General features: G+C 39.2%; 1 protein-coding gene across 1 annotated transcript in view; it reads left to right on the top strand.

Annotated features, from left to right (window-relative positions):
* Window positions 1-15,364, top strand: part of EP300 (E1A binding protein p300) — a 61,039-nt gene that overhangs the window by 13,215 nt on the left and 32,460 nt on the right. Inside the window, exons 2-5 of the mRNA XM_004175906.6 lie at window positions 1,540-2,195; window positions 10,925-11,101; window positions 13,844-14,105; window positions 14,862-14,975. Coding sequence (XP_004175954.5) covers window positions 1,540-2,195; window positions 10,925-11,101; window positions 13,844-14,105; window positions 14,862-14,975 — 1,209 coding nt within the window. The remainder of the gene's footprint in view (window positions 1-1,539; window positions 2,196-10,924; window positions 11,102-13,843; window positions 14,106-14,861; window positions 14,976-15,364) is intronic.

Here is a 15,364-nt window from a genome sequence, read left to right as displayed (position 1 = left end):
TCTGATTGTTCCTTCACTTTTGAATCTTCAAAAATACCAGTCATGCAAATGGATGATCAGTCCTTAATGTGTCTTGCAAAGCATAACTTCTAGCACAAAATGTATGATAATGAAGAACGGGCTACCTTATTTTAATAGTTTTAAAGTTCTTTAATGGAAATTTTCTGTCTCTGGTGGTTTGTACCCATGTAGAGTGTATAAAAGGAGTGTTAAAATCCCTGTTGTGATGTACCTGCATTCTTGCCAATCTCATATGATATTTTCAGAATTCTAAAGTCATAATCTTATCTGTGATATCACTTGTAAGTTGTAGAAACTCTGTTATTCCAGGTGTTTGGCAATTTGGGTATAGTATCATGTGAAACATTTTAAAAAGATTGATAATGCTGATGAGCTTTTCTGACTTACTTGCTGTTTGACTGTAGTCTTTTCCCACTTATATTTGGACTGTTTGCATCTTGAGCGCCACCTTTTTTGATCACTGCAGCCAAGGTTGCATTTGAGCTTTGCATTCCTCACCAGACACTCACTGTTGGTGAGAACAACACACCAGCTCCTCTCTCACTTGGAGAGAGAAGTTGTCATTAACACATGTCAGAAACCATAAGCTTTCCAAGTTACTTTTGGTTTAACTACCACAGGTTATATAGACCAAGGTATGCATACTAATGCAGACATAAGAACTTTTTCTCTTGATCAAGTTGGTTTTGGGTACTGTGTAATATTCTTGTATCTGTATCTTCCAAGTAGCAATCTTTTGCCACTTAGTTACCTTGGGGATTGCTTTGCGTGTACTCTTGAGATGGGAATTTGTGTTTTCATCGTAGTGTTTTTCACAGCTTAGTGGCAAGCACCCTGCAGGGTTACTTTGTTTTCTCACAGTATTTGTTGTGGGAAGATATTGTCTGTCCAATGAAGTTCAATGAAACTTGGCAATTCAATGTTGATAATGACTGCATGTGGAAGAATAAAAAAACCAAACAGCTGCCCAAAAAAGAAACCAAAACAACCAACCAAACCAAATGCCAGAAAACCCAATTCAAAATAAAACCCTATAACCAAACACCTATTCATTATTTAATAAGTAATAAACATTTTCATTTGTATTGCTGTATTAATTATTTAATGTTCCAAAAGCAATAGTTTAGCAAAAGTTTTAAAGACAGTGTGTTCCCATCAACCTGCTAATTCTTTTTTGCAATCGCTCTTTGATTCCATTGGCTAACTGTGAGAGATTTCAGTATGTATTTTTCACTTCTCCTTTGTCAAAGTTCTCAAGTTGAGTGATCATAGGCCGAGATACCCAATGATCTTTCAACACAAATTGTAGAAAGCTAAAGGAGAATGTTTTTTTCTAGTTTAGACCCCGTAAAGTTTAGAAACCCTTTTATCCTGACAAATTAGATAGTTTTCAATAACAACTGATAAAGGAATTTTGCTTGAATACAAAAAGTTAAGTTTTGCTGGAAATTAAGAAGTAGAAACTTCATGATGCTATTAATTGCTCTGAGCTCATACGCAATCTGTTTTGTTTTTCAGATTTTGGATCACTCTTTGATCTGGAACATGACTTGCCAGATGAACTGATCAGCTCCACAGAACTTGGACTCACTAATGGTGGTGATATTAATCAGCTGCAGACCAGCCTTGGCCTGGCACAAGATGCTGCCTCTAAACACAAGCAGCTGTCTGAACTTCTACGGGCTGGTAGCTCCCCAAATCTCAATATGGGGGTTGGTGGCCCTGGCCAAGGCATGACCAGTCAAACCCAACAAAATAGTCCTGGAATGGGAATGTTAAATAGCATGGTGAAAAGCCCCATGACACAGGCTGGGTTGACTTCTCCCAATATGGCGATGGGTGCAAGTGGACCAAACCAGGGTCCTTCTGCTCAATCCACAGCAGCAATGATGCCAACAGTGAACAGCCCAGTTAACCAGCCTGGCATGGGAATGAACACAGGGATGAATGCTGGCATGAATCCTGGGATGTTGGCAGCAGGCAATGGACAGGGGATGATGCAGGGGCAAGTCATGAACGGTTCAATTGGAGCAGGCAGAGGGCGACCCAATATGCCGTACCCAAACCCAGGAATGGGCACTGGGAACTTGTTGGCTGAGACACTGCAACAAGGCACTCCACAGATGGGAGGGCAGGCTGGACTAAGAGGGCCACAGCCTGGAGCCATGAACAAGGTAAGACAAGCTAAACTTCATTACTTTTCCTCATTGTTGACTTTGTTTTACAAAATTAATCCTCTGCACTGTGGATTCTATAGGATTTTTTCTTTAAGAATCCTGTATGATGGAATAAATAGATTATGTGCTACTAAAGTGGAATTTGAGATGGTCGTAGGAAGCAAAAATTGAATCTTGCACAACAGGCAAGACTATGACTAGATTAAAAAGCCTATTTTAGAAATCTTTTGACAGTACAGATTATCCATTACAAAGTAACTTGGTTGTATTTTATTCTGTTTTATGCTTTCTCTGCAACTGTATTTTTCTGTCTAATGTGATGCTGGTATTGTGAGTGTGATGGGAATCCATCAGGACTTTTTAGGTGCTGTGGTGATTTTTTCTGTATTACATTTAAGGCAAGTATTTGGTATCTGAGATCAGCCAAGTGTTTGTGCTGTAGCAGATGCTGAGAGCTACACCCAGGTATGAACTGACTGCTCTACTTGCTATGTGTGCTGGGTATTCAAGTTAATGGTGGAGAATGAGGGCTTGTGTAGATGCCTGAAGACGATGTTGGATTCTTAAGACTGTTAGTGTGATTCAGTTCTAGTTTTAAAATTTGTAGTGGCTTTGTCTATTGGAGAGTAAACCAGAAAGCTAAAAAAAAATATATTTTGAATACTGAGTGGGAAATAAATGTGCTTTTGTAATCCAGGAGGTTGGAAGAAAGTTGTTGTCATAAGTCACCGAAAAGATGAGAGAAGACCTACTGGCTTTACTAAGGATAAAAGGATGTCTTCAATTTAATTTTTGTCATGCACAATTAGCCAGCTTAGAATAGGAGCCACTTAAAGTATTCTCCATTTTTTTAATGTTTTGATCAAAAGCCTAGAAAATACTTCAGTGTTTTAGTTAAGTGGGTATTTTTTGTTTCTTGGCTACTGAGGGGGAGAGATTTCTTTAAGGTGCTTTGCACTACCTAAATCTATCTCTGAATGCCTAAAATCAATCCACTTGGAGGACTTGGAATGATAAATAACAGTCTATAAATGTATTTGAAGCATACGTAAAAATTATGCTGTGTATTAATGTTTTTATCATGCTTTAATATATTAAGTGAAATTACTTTTGTGTGTTGTGAACATTAATTATGAAATTCTTTGGTCTTAGTTGCTTGCTTAAGCTCAGTGTGCTAACTGTTGGGAAGGTGTGTGTGGGTGTATGTGTATATATATATATATATGTATGTGGATGTATATATATGTATATATATGTATGTATATGTATGTATATATATATATATATATTTGTTAAGTAATGGGTTGATTCTGTGGTCTGGTCATTTCAGATATTTTAGCCTGATAGGAAAATTGATGCAAAGCTTGATTACTACAGTAGAAAACTTACATGCAGCTTACAGTGGTAAGAAATATGTAGCTGCTTGAAGTGTTCTTGCATTGGAATTATACAACTCGTCATTCATTATTCCTTGGCTGTGAAAAAAAGAAAAAAATCTTCAGAAAGCTGTTTTCAGAGGTCAAAAATTGATGTATTGAGTGTTTGGATGAAATGCAACTTCATCCTTACTTATCAGAGCTAAAGTAGAGTTATGCACTATAATAAACTAATTTATCTAAAAGTAAAGAAAGGACATAAAATCAAGCTTTTGACCATTTTAGTCTAAAATTAAATTGTCTCCATTCCTTACTTAAATTCCAAAAGTTCCATACATGTAAATTAAGAACACTTTATGCTTTTGAGACTATTCAGACCAAATACACAATAACTTCTGTTTCTTATTTCATAGTCCCAGAATGGTTAAAAATACTTATGGTTCTTTAATTGCTGATAAAACGATCTTGAGACATTTTGTGTTAAGTATAGTGGGTATATTCCTCATAAAGGAGTTGAAACTGTTGGATGAGAGAGAACAGTCTGAAATGGAGGCTGACATTCTGGAATGTCTTCAATTGGTTTGGTTGTTGGCAGGGAGCCTGTGTTTCACTTCATACAGTAGAGTTAGCAAAGTCTGACAACAGTAGTGTCTGACCGTTTTATTTCCCCACCCATCTGCTTTTGGGTTTTCCCACCTACAAATCTTCAAAAAGTAGATGAAACAGAAGACCATAAGCAGTTGTTTTTAAAAGCCATTTTTAAAGTGGATAAATTTAGTAGCATGTTGCTGTTAAAGTGGGAGTTGGTGTAATAACTTCTGTAGGTTTCCTTCATTGCTGCAAAAATGCACATTATCCAAAAGCTCTCCTTCAGTAGGAGGAAAAAAAATCAGGCAAGATGCTTTGGTTATAATTGGTCAACTTCATCATGTCAGCTTGCCAAAGGCAGCCCCTTTAGGTGATGGGAGGGTTGCTTCAGAGAGTTCTCAGTGAGATGGACCTGTTTTGTGCGATGGTTTGTATGAAATAGCTTAGATTACCTGTAATGTTAAGTAATTGGGAGGGAGGATTTTATGCTCTTCTAACAGGAAAGACGAGCTCCAAGGAGCTAGTCAATTTGGAAAGTGAAATGGGTTGTTTTTGCTTTGTTCTGTTATCCTGTCGAGTTACTGAAGTTTTCTTCCTCTCTTCCCAAAATATTGACTAGCAATAGAGTGGAACACTTGCTTTTCTCGTTATCTATGTACTTCTGACCTTCTCTAGTTGTGCATGTTACTTTTAGGACTTGAAATCCCAAATGTCTCTGTAAATTATTTCTGTTCATAAAATCGTTCTGTCAAAATTTCATACTTCCATCCTGTAGTTTTCTGTCCTGATGTTAGCAGTCGCCAAGTTGTGAAGAAGCAGTTCTGTCTGGATGCTGTCTCTGTGCCAGTTGCATGTTAGGCTGTGTGGAGAAACTAAGCCTGACTGAAATTGAAACTCAGGTGGTCATTAAAAAAAAAAAAAAAATTTGAATTGTTTTTCAGGTCCAGTTTATACTCATCATTTGGAAAGCTAGTATCCCCATACTAGGGAGAGGATTTTTTTTTTAAAGGAGTTGATCTTGCCTGTCAAAGGAGGGCGTGAATCCTACTTTTACAGTACAGATGTAAAAATGCCTGTGAAAGTCTACCCTGAAAGGAAGTGTTAGCAGTTTGGAGGGGAAGGAATTGTAAGGAGTTTTGTGTTCTTGGATAGTTTTTTGTTTTCTATGTGCTTGGTTTTGTGCAAGTTAAGAGGATAACAGACATGCCTTTTACTCTTGAAATAGTGTTTTGGAAATTGTTTGTAATGCCTGGGTTCTGTCATCATTTAAGTATTTTTCATGCGTTTTGTTTCACTAGATAATTTTACACCTTTGATTTAAATGTGAACAGGTAACTTATTACAAAGATTGAATTTCTAAAAGCTGATTCATATTTCTGGTTTTGAACTGTTCTTCATTTGGAATTTTATCTAGTTAAAACCTCTGTTTTGTTCTTCCACTGAGTTCTGTTGAGAGTGCCCCGTTAGGGTCTTACCTGTCCAGCCTCATTTGAGGGGAAGAGGGTATTTTGTGACTGAGTTGCTCTACGCATTTCTCTCATAGTGGTGCTCTACCACAGAGTGATAGACCTGACCTTCAGGTCACTTACGTTTCCTGTCTGATTCAAGAAATGTTCCCTTACTCCACTAATGAAGTGGATGTGTAGGCAGTTCAAATTAGTAAGGGCATTACTACTACCTCTGCTATGTGAGCATTTCACTTGAAACATTTAGTTCCAGTAGTAATTCTTTGTGACTTGGTTTACTCTTTCAGAAAGTACAAAGCTCTGTTATTATTGGCTTTATCACTTTGAACCTCTGTTAAGAAAATTCAATGGCAATATTTTGCAAAGACAAACATAATTTGTCAGAATCTCCTTAACTTCCTGAGTAGAACAATAAGAAATTTCATAATAATTTCTGTTCAAAGTTGAAGAGTTTGAAGATGTCACCCTCAAATTGTGAAATTAGATTAAGAAAATAAAAGCATCATGTATTGCTTAGTGTTAGCATATTCAGTCTCTCATTTTAGATAGGTGGTCAGTGTTCTTGGTTGCCTTTCTGTTTTTCAGTAGCTATATGATTGAACAGGTATCCATACTGTTCAGTCTGTGACTAAGCATACCATATGATCAAGTACATTAATTCATTCAAAGGGTAGTGTGAGTTCCAGTCCTTGCCTTTGTCTTCTTTGGTAAACTAAGGTGGACAAAAAAAGAATAATTGTTCACTTTATACTAGAGTAAGAGAGGAATGTTTGTTTATGAGGGAAAAATGAAGCAGTGAGTCTAAGTTTCTGGAGTGGCATGGGGTATTTATTGCAGAGATAGTAGCGACGTAATGCTGGTGTCTTGAAATAGGCTTCTTAAAACACTATGCAGTTAAGTGCAAAGAAAAATAATCAACAATCCTTGGAAAAAAAGCAGCGAACACCACTGGCAAAATGTAGTTTGGGTATTCTTGAGATCAGTAGTGCTCTACCAGTCCTTAGAGTGGCACTAGGAAGTGTTGTACAAAAAATTCTTGTTTTTAAAGACCCATCTGGAATTTACTTAAACTAAATTTCCTGTGGGGAAAGTTAATTAACTTTCACTTGTGAACTTGTGGATATGGAAAGATACTAGATATCATCAGTGTAGTCTTAAACTAGACCATGCATTGCAGTTTCCCTGGTAGAGATATACATAGTTGATACTGTGAATTCTGGATTCTCATTCTTTGAAAGAATGTTATTAAAGCTTAATTCTGTTTGTTTACTTCTCCATGCTTATAGTTATCTTTGCAATCCAAAAAGCTGATCACAGTTCAATCCTAGTGCTGATATTTAGCTGTCTTTCAAATATTAGAATGTTAAAGATGCAGTTGTTCTTACAGAGAAATGGTGGAATATTTGCAATCTCTGTGTCCATACTTGTAGCAGGTATTCCTTTTCAATTTGTGCTCTATGGTATTAACAGTAAAACTAGAAGTAGAGTTAGTCACTTGACCTTCTGAACTGAAGATTCATGTGTTTCATGGCATTAGAATAAAACCTTGGGGAATTTCCTCTGCTTTTGTAGTTGCTCCTCTTAGATGGGGGAGAGTACCTGAATAGCCCTATCTGATGCCACTTGTAAACTAGGATGTTTCCTGAACTCATGTCATCCATGGTGAGAGATAGACACCTTTCACTATTCACCAGGTATTGACAGCCCCTGCTTCCCCTGGATGCAGGAAAGTCAAGTTGTTTTCTATTACGTATGTAAAATGAAGAATAATTTGAGATTGCCTTTGCTTTCTATTATCATAATTTTATGATCTTCCTTGTTTTCTTCTTCTTTACTGTGAATGGGACCTCTGTCTGTCCTTCCTTGTGTGCAAGTTCTTGCATATGTGATGAAATTAAGTGGAAGCTGTGAGGTGAGGAGAGGAAGAAAAACTTTGGATGAATATGAAGAGAAGTAGGAAAGGCAGTGAAAGATGTGGTGGTCAGGAAGAGTAAGTAGAGTTTGTACTTGCTGACTTGTAGCTATGATGAAGCCATGTATGTTTTTGCATTGTATTGCAGATAAAGCCTCATACTTCTCTTATGCAGTGGTACTTAACACCACCTTTCCTTTGGCTGGTTCTTCTGCACTTGCTTATCTATCCCTTCCCACAGAACATTAATGTGCTGATGAACTGTGTGTCAGTCTTTCTGGTTGTTGCTTACTGATACAATTATATGGGATTTTGATCCTCATTCTGTAGTCATGAGGCCCTACATTTCTTCCTGTTACATGTTTCCTTTTATTCGTGTTTTTCAACATGTCATAGCAAATAGCATGAGCATGCTCCTGCTTCTTGTGCAGGATCACAAGGCCACCTTGTGCCAGGTGGAGAATCTCCCAAATTATGTTTCTCTTGACTCAGTCTAGAGTTGCATGCAGGTGGTTGGTGCCGGGTTTGTCTGTGATGGCAGAACTGGGGGGCTTTGCTGTGAGGTTCAGCCAAGGATCTGGCAGGTATCAGTCTCATCAGGATCAAGTTTTGGCTGCTGATTTGTTCAGAGAGACCTTGAGGAATTTGGTTTTTAATGTCTCAGGTGTTGCTCGAGTGTCTGGCTTTGAGTCAATTTGGTGGGCTTGCCTGCCAACCTGCCTGAGCTTCTCTAGTCTTTGCCTCTCCTGTGACCTGCAATGTGAAAGTATTACCCTCCAAGGAGCAGCTCGGCTGAGCTGGGCGTGTGGTGTTCTGCTGCCAGCTCCCTTGGCAGAGCAGGGTGGAGGGGGAGGGGATCCCTGTGTTTCATGGAGAGAGCCTTGTTGGAGGGGGCTTGTCCTGCACCCCAAACAGTGCCAGTGGCTGATGCTTAGAAAGCATCAGGAGTCCTTGTCCTGAGCCAGCTTGATGAGTAATTTGAAAAAGTCAGATGCTTCACATAAAACTTGTGTTCAGGTTTGTTGCAAATATAAATGGTGAAACCTCATCTGTTTCATGAGTTTCATTAGAAAGTTGTTTTGGGTGATGTAGCAAAAGTATCCTTTTTAAGTCTAGGTTTGAATTTCTTACCCTGTAGTCAGGACAGAGCTGGCTCACAAGGCCACAGTTATTCTGAACACTTTGATATCAGTGTGTAAAGTCTCCAGTTGTCTGAGTTGGGTGTCTTGATTTCTCCCTGTGACACCAGGTTGTGAAAATGTGCTTTCAGCCTTTAATTCTGAATGTTTGGTTTGGTTTCTGTTTTTTAAGGCTGATAGCAGCATAAGTTACAGAAGTCAAATGGGGCTGGTGATAGTAATAGCCAGCTTGTCTGTGCTTTGGTGTACTCTCAGATGTCAACTGACTTTGGGAGCTGTGATTGTTAATGAACTTGAAAGCTTTGCTCAGAAATCTGTTTTTAGGGATGTCCTTGCTTTCAAAACTCTCTCTGGAGTTTTGAGATTGCCTCAAAGGGATAAGGCTCTCTTACAGGAAAACATATCTTGTTTTCTTAAGGGACTAATTCTCAATGTCAGGCCTTCACTAAGCCTTGAAAACCTGCTCATCAATTTGAGGTGGCAGTGACAATGGGGAATATTTCTGAAAGTGTATTTGCTGACTCCTTATGCTTTTCTTCTCCCTTTGCCTTCAGCTTAACTTGCACATAAGGTCTTACTAGTGTTTTGAGGAAGGAAGGCTTTGGGTCTTACCTGTCCTGGTTTTGGCAGCAACTGCTTCATTGTTCACCATAGGCGTGTTCATTGTGTTTGAGACACGGCAGTGGGAAGGAAGGCTTTTAGTTCTGCTTGATCATTACATAGTTTGTTTTTCTGCCATGCATAGAGATTCTTTTCATTGCTCTCTAATGAATTACTGCTGTGTGATTATGGTTATTGCTTATGTGTGGAGGAGGAGGGCTGTCCTCAAGTGAATTCACTTGTGCATATCAGATGTCTGAAGTGGCAGGTTCTTTGGTGAATTTTGTATTCCTTTTCCTATAGCTTGAGTTTGATCATGCCTTATTTTGTAAATGCAAACTGAAGGCTATTATAGTGGATTGAAGGTTGTTATAGCCTGAAAAAGAGAAACATGACTAATTGTAGGTCATCTCAGAGCATGTTGGTTACTTCTAGTGCAGGTTGAAGAAGCTTGGTGAGCAGAAACAAGGTGTTTCTGCTAGGGGAGGATGCTTTGAGAATAAGTGTAGACGTGATTAGAAACAGGCCTACCATGGAGCTATGTTCTTCTTTGAATGCAGGAAAATGCTTTGAACCAAAGAGCATCAAGGAGACTGGACATTGTCTAGTCAAATGCTAATGTGAGTTGAAGCAACACAGCTCTTTTTTAAGTATTTTTGTGCCATTGTTGTTGAGTTATGGCTCCTTGAGGATCCTGCTGAGTAGTGGTGAGAACTTGGTAATCTTAAGAAAAATCTCCAGTTTTTCTGGTCCTCTCTGTCTAGTTCTTTTGGTCCTAGAAGGCCAAATTTCCCATGGAAAATAAATGGGAATGCAAGGAATGGAAAAAAAAAAAATCAGAGGACAATCAACTTTGTTGGCAAGATTGCTTCTTATGCTTTAGGTTCTGGGTGTTCCAAGACAACAAATGGTATATTCTGATGTGCTAGAACTGTTGAATATGCATATGGCTTGTATGAAACATAAATCTATTTCCTCTGTGGGTGAATGATTCAATAGATTTGTTTTGTTTGCAGACTTTCTACCTGTCCTCTCCTTTGACCTCTAGTACTGCAAATGAATTGGTGTGACTGTGAGGTGTTACCTATGACTATGGTGTATTCTTAAATTGAAAATATTTGTGTACTGATAATGCAGACATGCATCGTTATGCCTGTCTGGAGACAAGCTGTGTGAGTGCTAGTAGTTGAGTAGGATGTTTTTGAGATAAACTGTGCTGATATGAATGAAGATTGTATTTGTCTTCATTTGGACTCTGCACAAGTGCAGGGAGGAGAACTCAAGTCTGGAAGAATTATGTAGTCCATGGTACAAATTTGCAAGATTTGTAGAATTCATGAAGGTGAAATGAGAAATTTGTTGAAAATATTTTGTAAAGAAATAATCAGGCCACTTCTATCCAGTCAGATCTCAAAGATTGCAAAGTTGGCTTTGTTGTGTTTACAGGAACTATTTAGTTGAGAAGGTAATCTTGTGTGATGAGTAAATCTGTGAACATGAAGGAGCAGGGGAAGCATGTGGATCAGTATTCCATTGCAGCCAGCCAGTGGCTGTGATCTCTCTTGCTTCTATGAAGCATAAATTTTTCTTATACATTGAGAACTTAAACTATCTTACTTGAACATCTTACTATTTTAATTCCTAGATGGGAATGATGAGCAATCCCAGCCCTTATGGTCAGCCCTATAGTCAAAATACTGGGCAGCAGATTGGAGCCAGTGGACTTGGCCCTCAGATGCAGAATAAAGCTGGACTGCAGAATAGCTTACCACAGTTTCCAATGGACAAGAAGCCAGTTCCTGGGGCAGGAATGCCTAACATGGTAAGTAGAGTGAAAGATGTATTCATAAAATGTTGTGATAAAGAGGAGCAATATGCTCTGGTCTTGCCACATTTTAAGTTTTTTGCAGCTGTATTACCTAGGTGAATATGTGCTTGGAATCTGTGGGAATCCAGGGCTTCCCTCTGGCTGCCCTGGAGGGCCTGGGACCCTGGCAGGGAGTCAGGAACCCCCCTGTACAGAGCCCCGAGAGACACTGTCTCTGATCTCTGTCCATGGAAAAGAGTTTTCAATCTTACAGGATGAATTACAAGCTCTGAGTGTTTGATATGAGTAATAATTAAGTGTAGCACGGGTGCAAAAGTAAAATTTTAGGTTCTAGATTAGGGGTTCAAAGGGGACAAGATGGAGGAAATTGGGTGTGTCTTGTCCTTTTTCTCCTTCTTCATGCCCTCCATGTTTCACTGTGGTGTTGGCATTTTTCTATTGGTTTAGGCTGGGGACACACTGTTTAACGTAGGTGACAGATATTGACACATTATTGTAAATACAGCACACGTAGTTTCTGGTATTTAATGTTTGTAACATTCCACTGGGGGCAGAGCCCCACACGCTGCCCTGCAGGACAGACCTGTGGCAGGGCAGCAGAACATGTTAGAGATAAGCAAGAATAAACAACCTGGAAAACAGCACAGATGAATTATGGCTTCTTCTTTGGCAACAGGGCAGAAAGACAGAGATTTTATACAATCTCGGAATCATCAATACCTACAGATTCCGACAGGAATCCACACAATGTACTTGTTTAAACCCCTAGGACTGATATGAGGGAGAGGGCTGAGTTGTGCTTTCTATGTTGATAAATTGCATCTCCACTCTTTGGCCTTCAAACCCTGTTAACAGGGAAAATTGAATGGAGCTCCTTAGCTGAAGTGAGCTACGCAACCTGTTTGGATGCCTCTGCTCTTCTGTCCCATCCTTTATTTTGCTGTTTCTGTATTGGGCCCCTTCTCCTCAGATTATCTCTGTCTGGAGAATTTATTTTCCTGTTTGTACTTACCTCTTCTTTTGGTAAAGAGAGGTGTCCCTTTTCAAACAGGTATTGTCTGTGATAGGGCTTAGAAACCCCAGCTGTGCATCCGTCTTGTGAATTACATGAACATGCACAACAGTCCTGATGCTGGAGGTGTTTCCCTGGCAACTGTAGTAGCCTTGGTACCTTTCCCCTTTCCCTCCACTTTTATTGCAGCAGGACTTAAGGAAAGGGGCAGGAAGAATAGTGGGAAAAGTGGATGACCTGAGCTTGTAAATGCCAGTGCCTCAGCACATGCCTTAACATTGAGCTTAAAGCTGATGCTCCATTTTCAAAGTTTAAATTGGTTAGGGGTATGACATGCAACATGTCTTACCAGGCTTTTTTTTCCCCCTATCTATTTTTTTTTCTTTAATTTAGGAAATAAATTCATTTTTCTGAATATAGCTTGTGTTTCTCCCTGCTTCAAATTTCACTCCCACACACACCCTGGGAGGGTCTGTCTATTGATCTTACCTAACTGTTGCTGAAAACCATTTCCAGTTAATTTTAGTACCTTTAAATTTAAAAAGAGCTTCAACCTGTGAGTTTTATTTAATGTTTTTTTAAGTTGAGCATGAAACATTGAAAGATAAACAAACCAGTTGGTTGTATGAATCAATAAAAAAGCAGCCAAAACTTGTTCAGAACCCCAGCTGTTCAGTTTGTGTTCAGTGCAGAGCATATAACTCTTTTGAAGCTGGTGAAAACGTAGGAATTTAAAGTTGTTGCTGTCTCAGCTGTCATTTACAACACCAGGCTGCAAACAAGACAGTTATGGTGATATTGGAACATGCACAGACCTGAGAGATTGACTAATTGGTGAAGTCGCCTTGTAAAATGAAAGGTTAACACTAGAAGTCAAGAGCTATAGGAGAAGTGGGGTTTAGAAGTACAGGTAGCTGGGGTCTAAAGAGCTGGAGATCTCCAGAAACATCCTGTTGAACTTGAAGAGTCAATTAGAAACTGAAGTCTGTAAAACTGAAGTGATACAAGCAACACAGAGTACCTGAACCTCTCTTATTTGAGTATTCCTCAAATGTCACCTGAAAGGAATACAAAGAGTTCTGCATAAATAAACAGAAGCAGAGAAGACAAACTAGATATTGCCATACGTGACATAAGTTCTGTGGTGTTTATTATCCTAAAGCTGTGCTTCATCTCTAGCAGAGGCTAGAAGATGCTTGTTTTGAATGCTTATGTGCAAGTTTGCTGGTGGAAAAGGTTAAAAGCTTCCCAGAACTTGCCTTTCATTCTCCTTTTCCAGGAGCAGTCAACTTGAGATACCTTATACTGAAAGGAAAACCCCTGTTCATTCTAAAATATGCTTTTTTTCATTAATGCAAGAATTGTGGATGCAACTTTTTAGCATTCAAAATGAGATTTGAGATCTAAGTGCTGTTAATATTTTCTGGTTAGTCTAGCACTGCAGATTAACGTGTGAGCATGTACAAAGGTCTGCTGGCTATTGATAAGGCAAGAGCTAGGACTAATAGAGTGATATGAGGAGGAAATTGTGGCTGACAAGAGAATAAGGGGCATTTTTAATGGGTCCTCCAGAACTACACAGAGGTGGGCTCTTTCCTCAATCAGATATTTTAGTAGCAATTGTTTCTCTTACTGGACTTTCTCTTAAATTGCTGTTTACTTGCCAAATGAATTATTTTCAAAAGTAGATTTATTTCCATTAATTTCTTTTTCACCTTCTTTAGGGCCAGCAGCAGGCTCCCCAGGTGCAGCAAGCTGGGATGGGGCCAGCAGCTTCTCAAGGAATGGGGTCTGGAGCACCGACAGCAGATCCAGAAAAGCGCAAACTGATTCAGCAGCAACTTGTTCTCCTCTTACATGCTCACAAGTGTCAGCGTCGAGAACAGGCCAACGGGGAGGTGCGGCAGTGCAACCTCCCGCATTGCCGAACCATGAAGAATGTCTTGAACCACATGACACATTGTCAGGCTGGCAAATCTTGCCAAGGTAAGTGGGGGAGTGGCTATGTAGATTTAGTCAACGTTTTAGGGAGGGGAAGGGTTCTTAGAAAGAGATGTACTAGTGAGTGTCTTGGGAAAAAAGTTAAAGAAATTCTGTCTTATTTGCTTAAGGCAGGGAATTGTAAGCAACTTCTGAGCCTCTAAAGTTTAGGCAAGTTAGAGGGAACAAAATACAACAAAGACATGAGTAAAAATCTTTTGCCTAACTTTGTAACTCATCCAAAATCTTTTTGGATTCTGACTTTTTTTTAAGGTAGACATAAACCAGGAATCTGCAAATAGGAGTCTACCAGTCTTCTTTAACTGAAGAGATGAATCTCGAGCAATAGCAAGCCATGAATTTGACTGCTACTGGCACTTGCAACCTCTCTGTCCTACTAAAATGTAATCTCCCTTTTGATAGCCTTGGCTAATCTGGATTGTGCCAGTTGTTGACATCTCATTTGCTTGGCACAATCTGCCTGACACCTGAGCTAGATGGAGTTATCCTTCAAGCCATGGAGACATGGGTTTGGGTATGTCACATGGAGTTTTCGAGTAGGCTTTGGTTGAGCCAATAGTACTAGAAGAAATCTACATTTTCGAGGCTAGTTAGTGCTGAACTATTTCAAATCATACTTTGACTTCTGTTGATATAGGTGTATGCCCTGAGAGAAAATGCTGCTCTCTACCCAGTTTGTGATGACCATGTGGAGATACTGGGAGGAGTTTGTAAATGCTTTTCATTTTATTTCTTTGTCAGTGGCACATTGTGCATCTTCCCGACAAATCATCTCACACTGGAAGAATTGTACGAGACACGACTGTCCTGTATGTTTGCCTCTGAAAAATGCTGGGGACAAAAGAAATCAGCAATGTAAGTCTGTTGGGGAATTCTGTATATTGAACAAACTGTAAAATGCATGTTGGGAGTTAAACTGTCTTGCACCCAGATAATAGTGGTGATGCTCTCAAGCCTAGGAACATGTTAATGTGATTTTTCTCTTGTTTTAATCTCTGAGTATTTTTCTGGCTCTGATTGCTAGTGTTTATGTAAGCTTTCTGTATTTATTGTATTTTTCTATCAAGAAGAAAGGTAAGGATAAGGGTGAACAAATCATAGCTCTCTCAACCAAATGGTTGTTTTTTCATTGCTGCTTCTTCCAGCTGGATGCTTTCTGGAGACAGATGTGTGCACACATGCATATTGTGTCATTTCCTGATACTTGGTTCTGTCTTCATTCTTTGTTTCCATCAGATGTCACT

This window comes from Taeniopygia guttata, chromosome 1A, assembly GCF_048771995.1.
Source record: "Taeniopygia guttata chromosome 1A, bTaeGut7.mat, whole genome shotgun sequence".
NCBI classification, from domain to species: domain Eukaryota; kingdom Metazoa; phylum Chordata; class Aves; order Passeriformes; family Estrildidae; genus Taeniopygia; species Taeniopygia guttata.
This window is presented reverse-complemented; position numbering and strand designations above follow the sequence as displayed.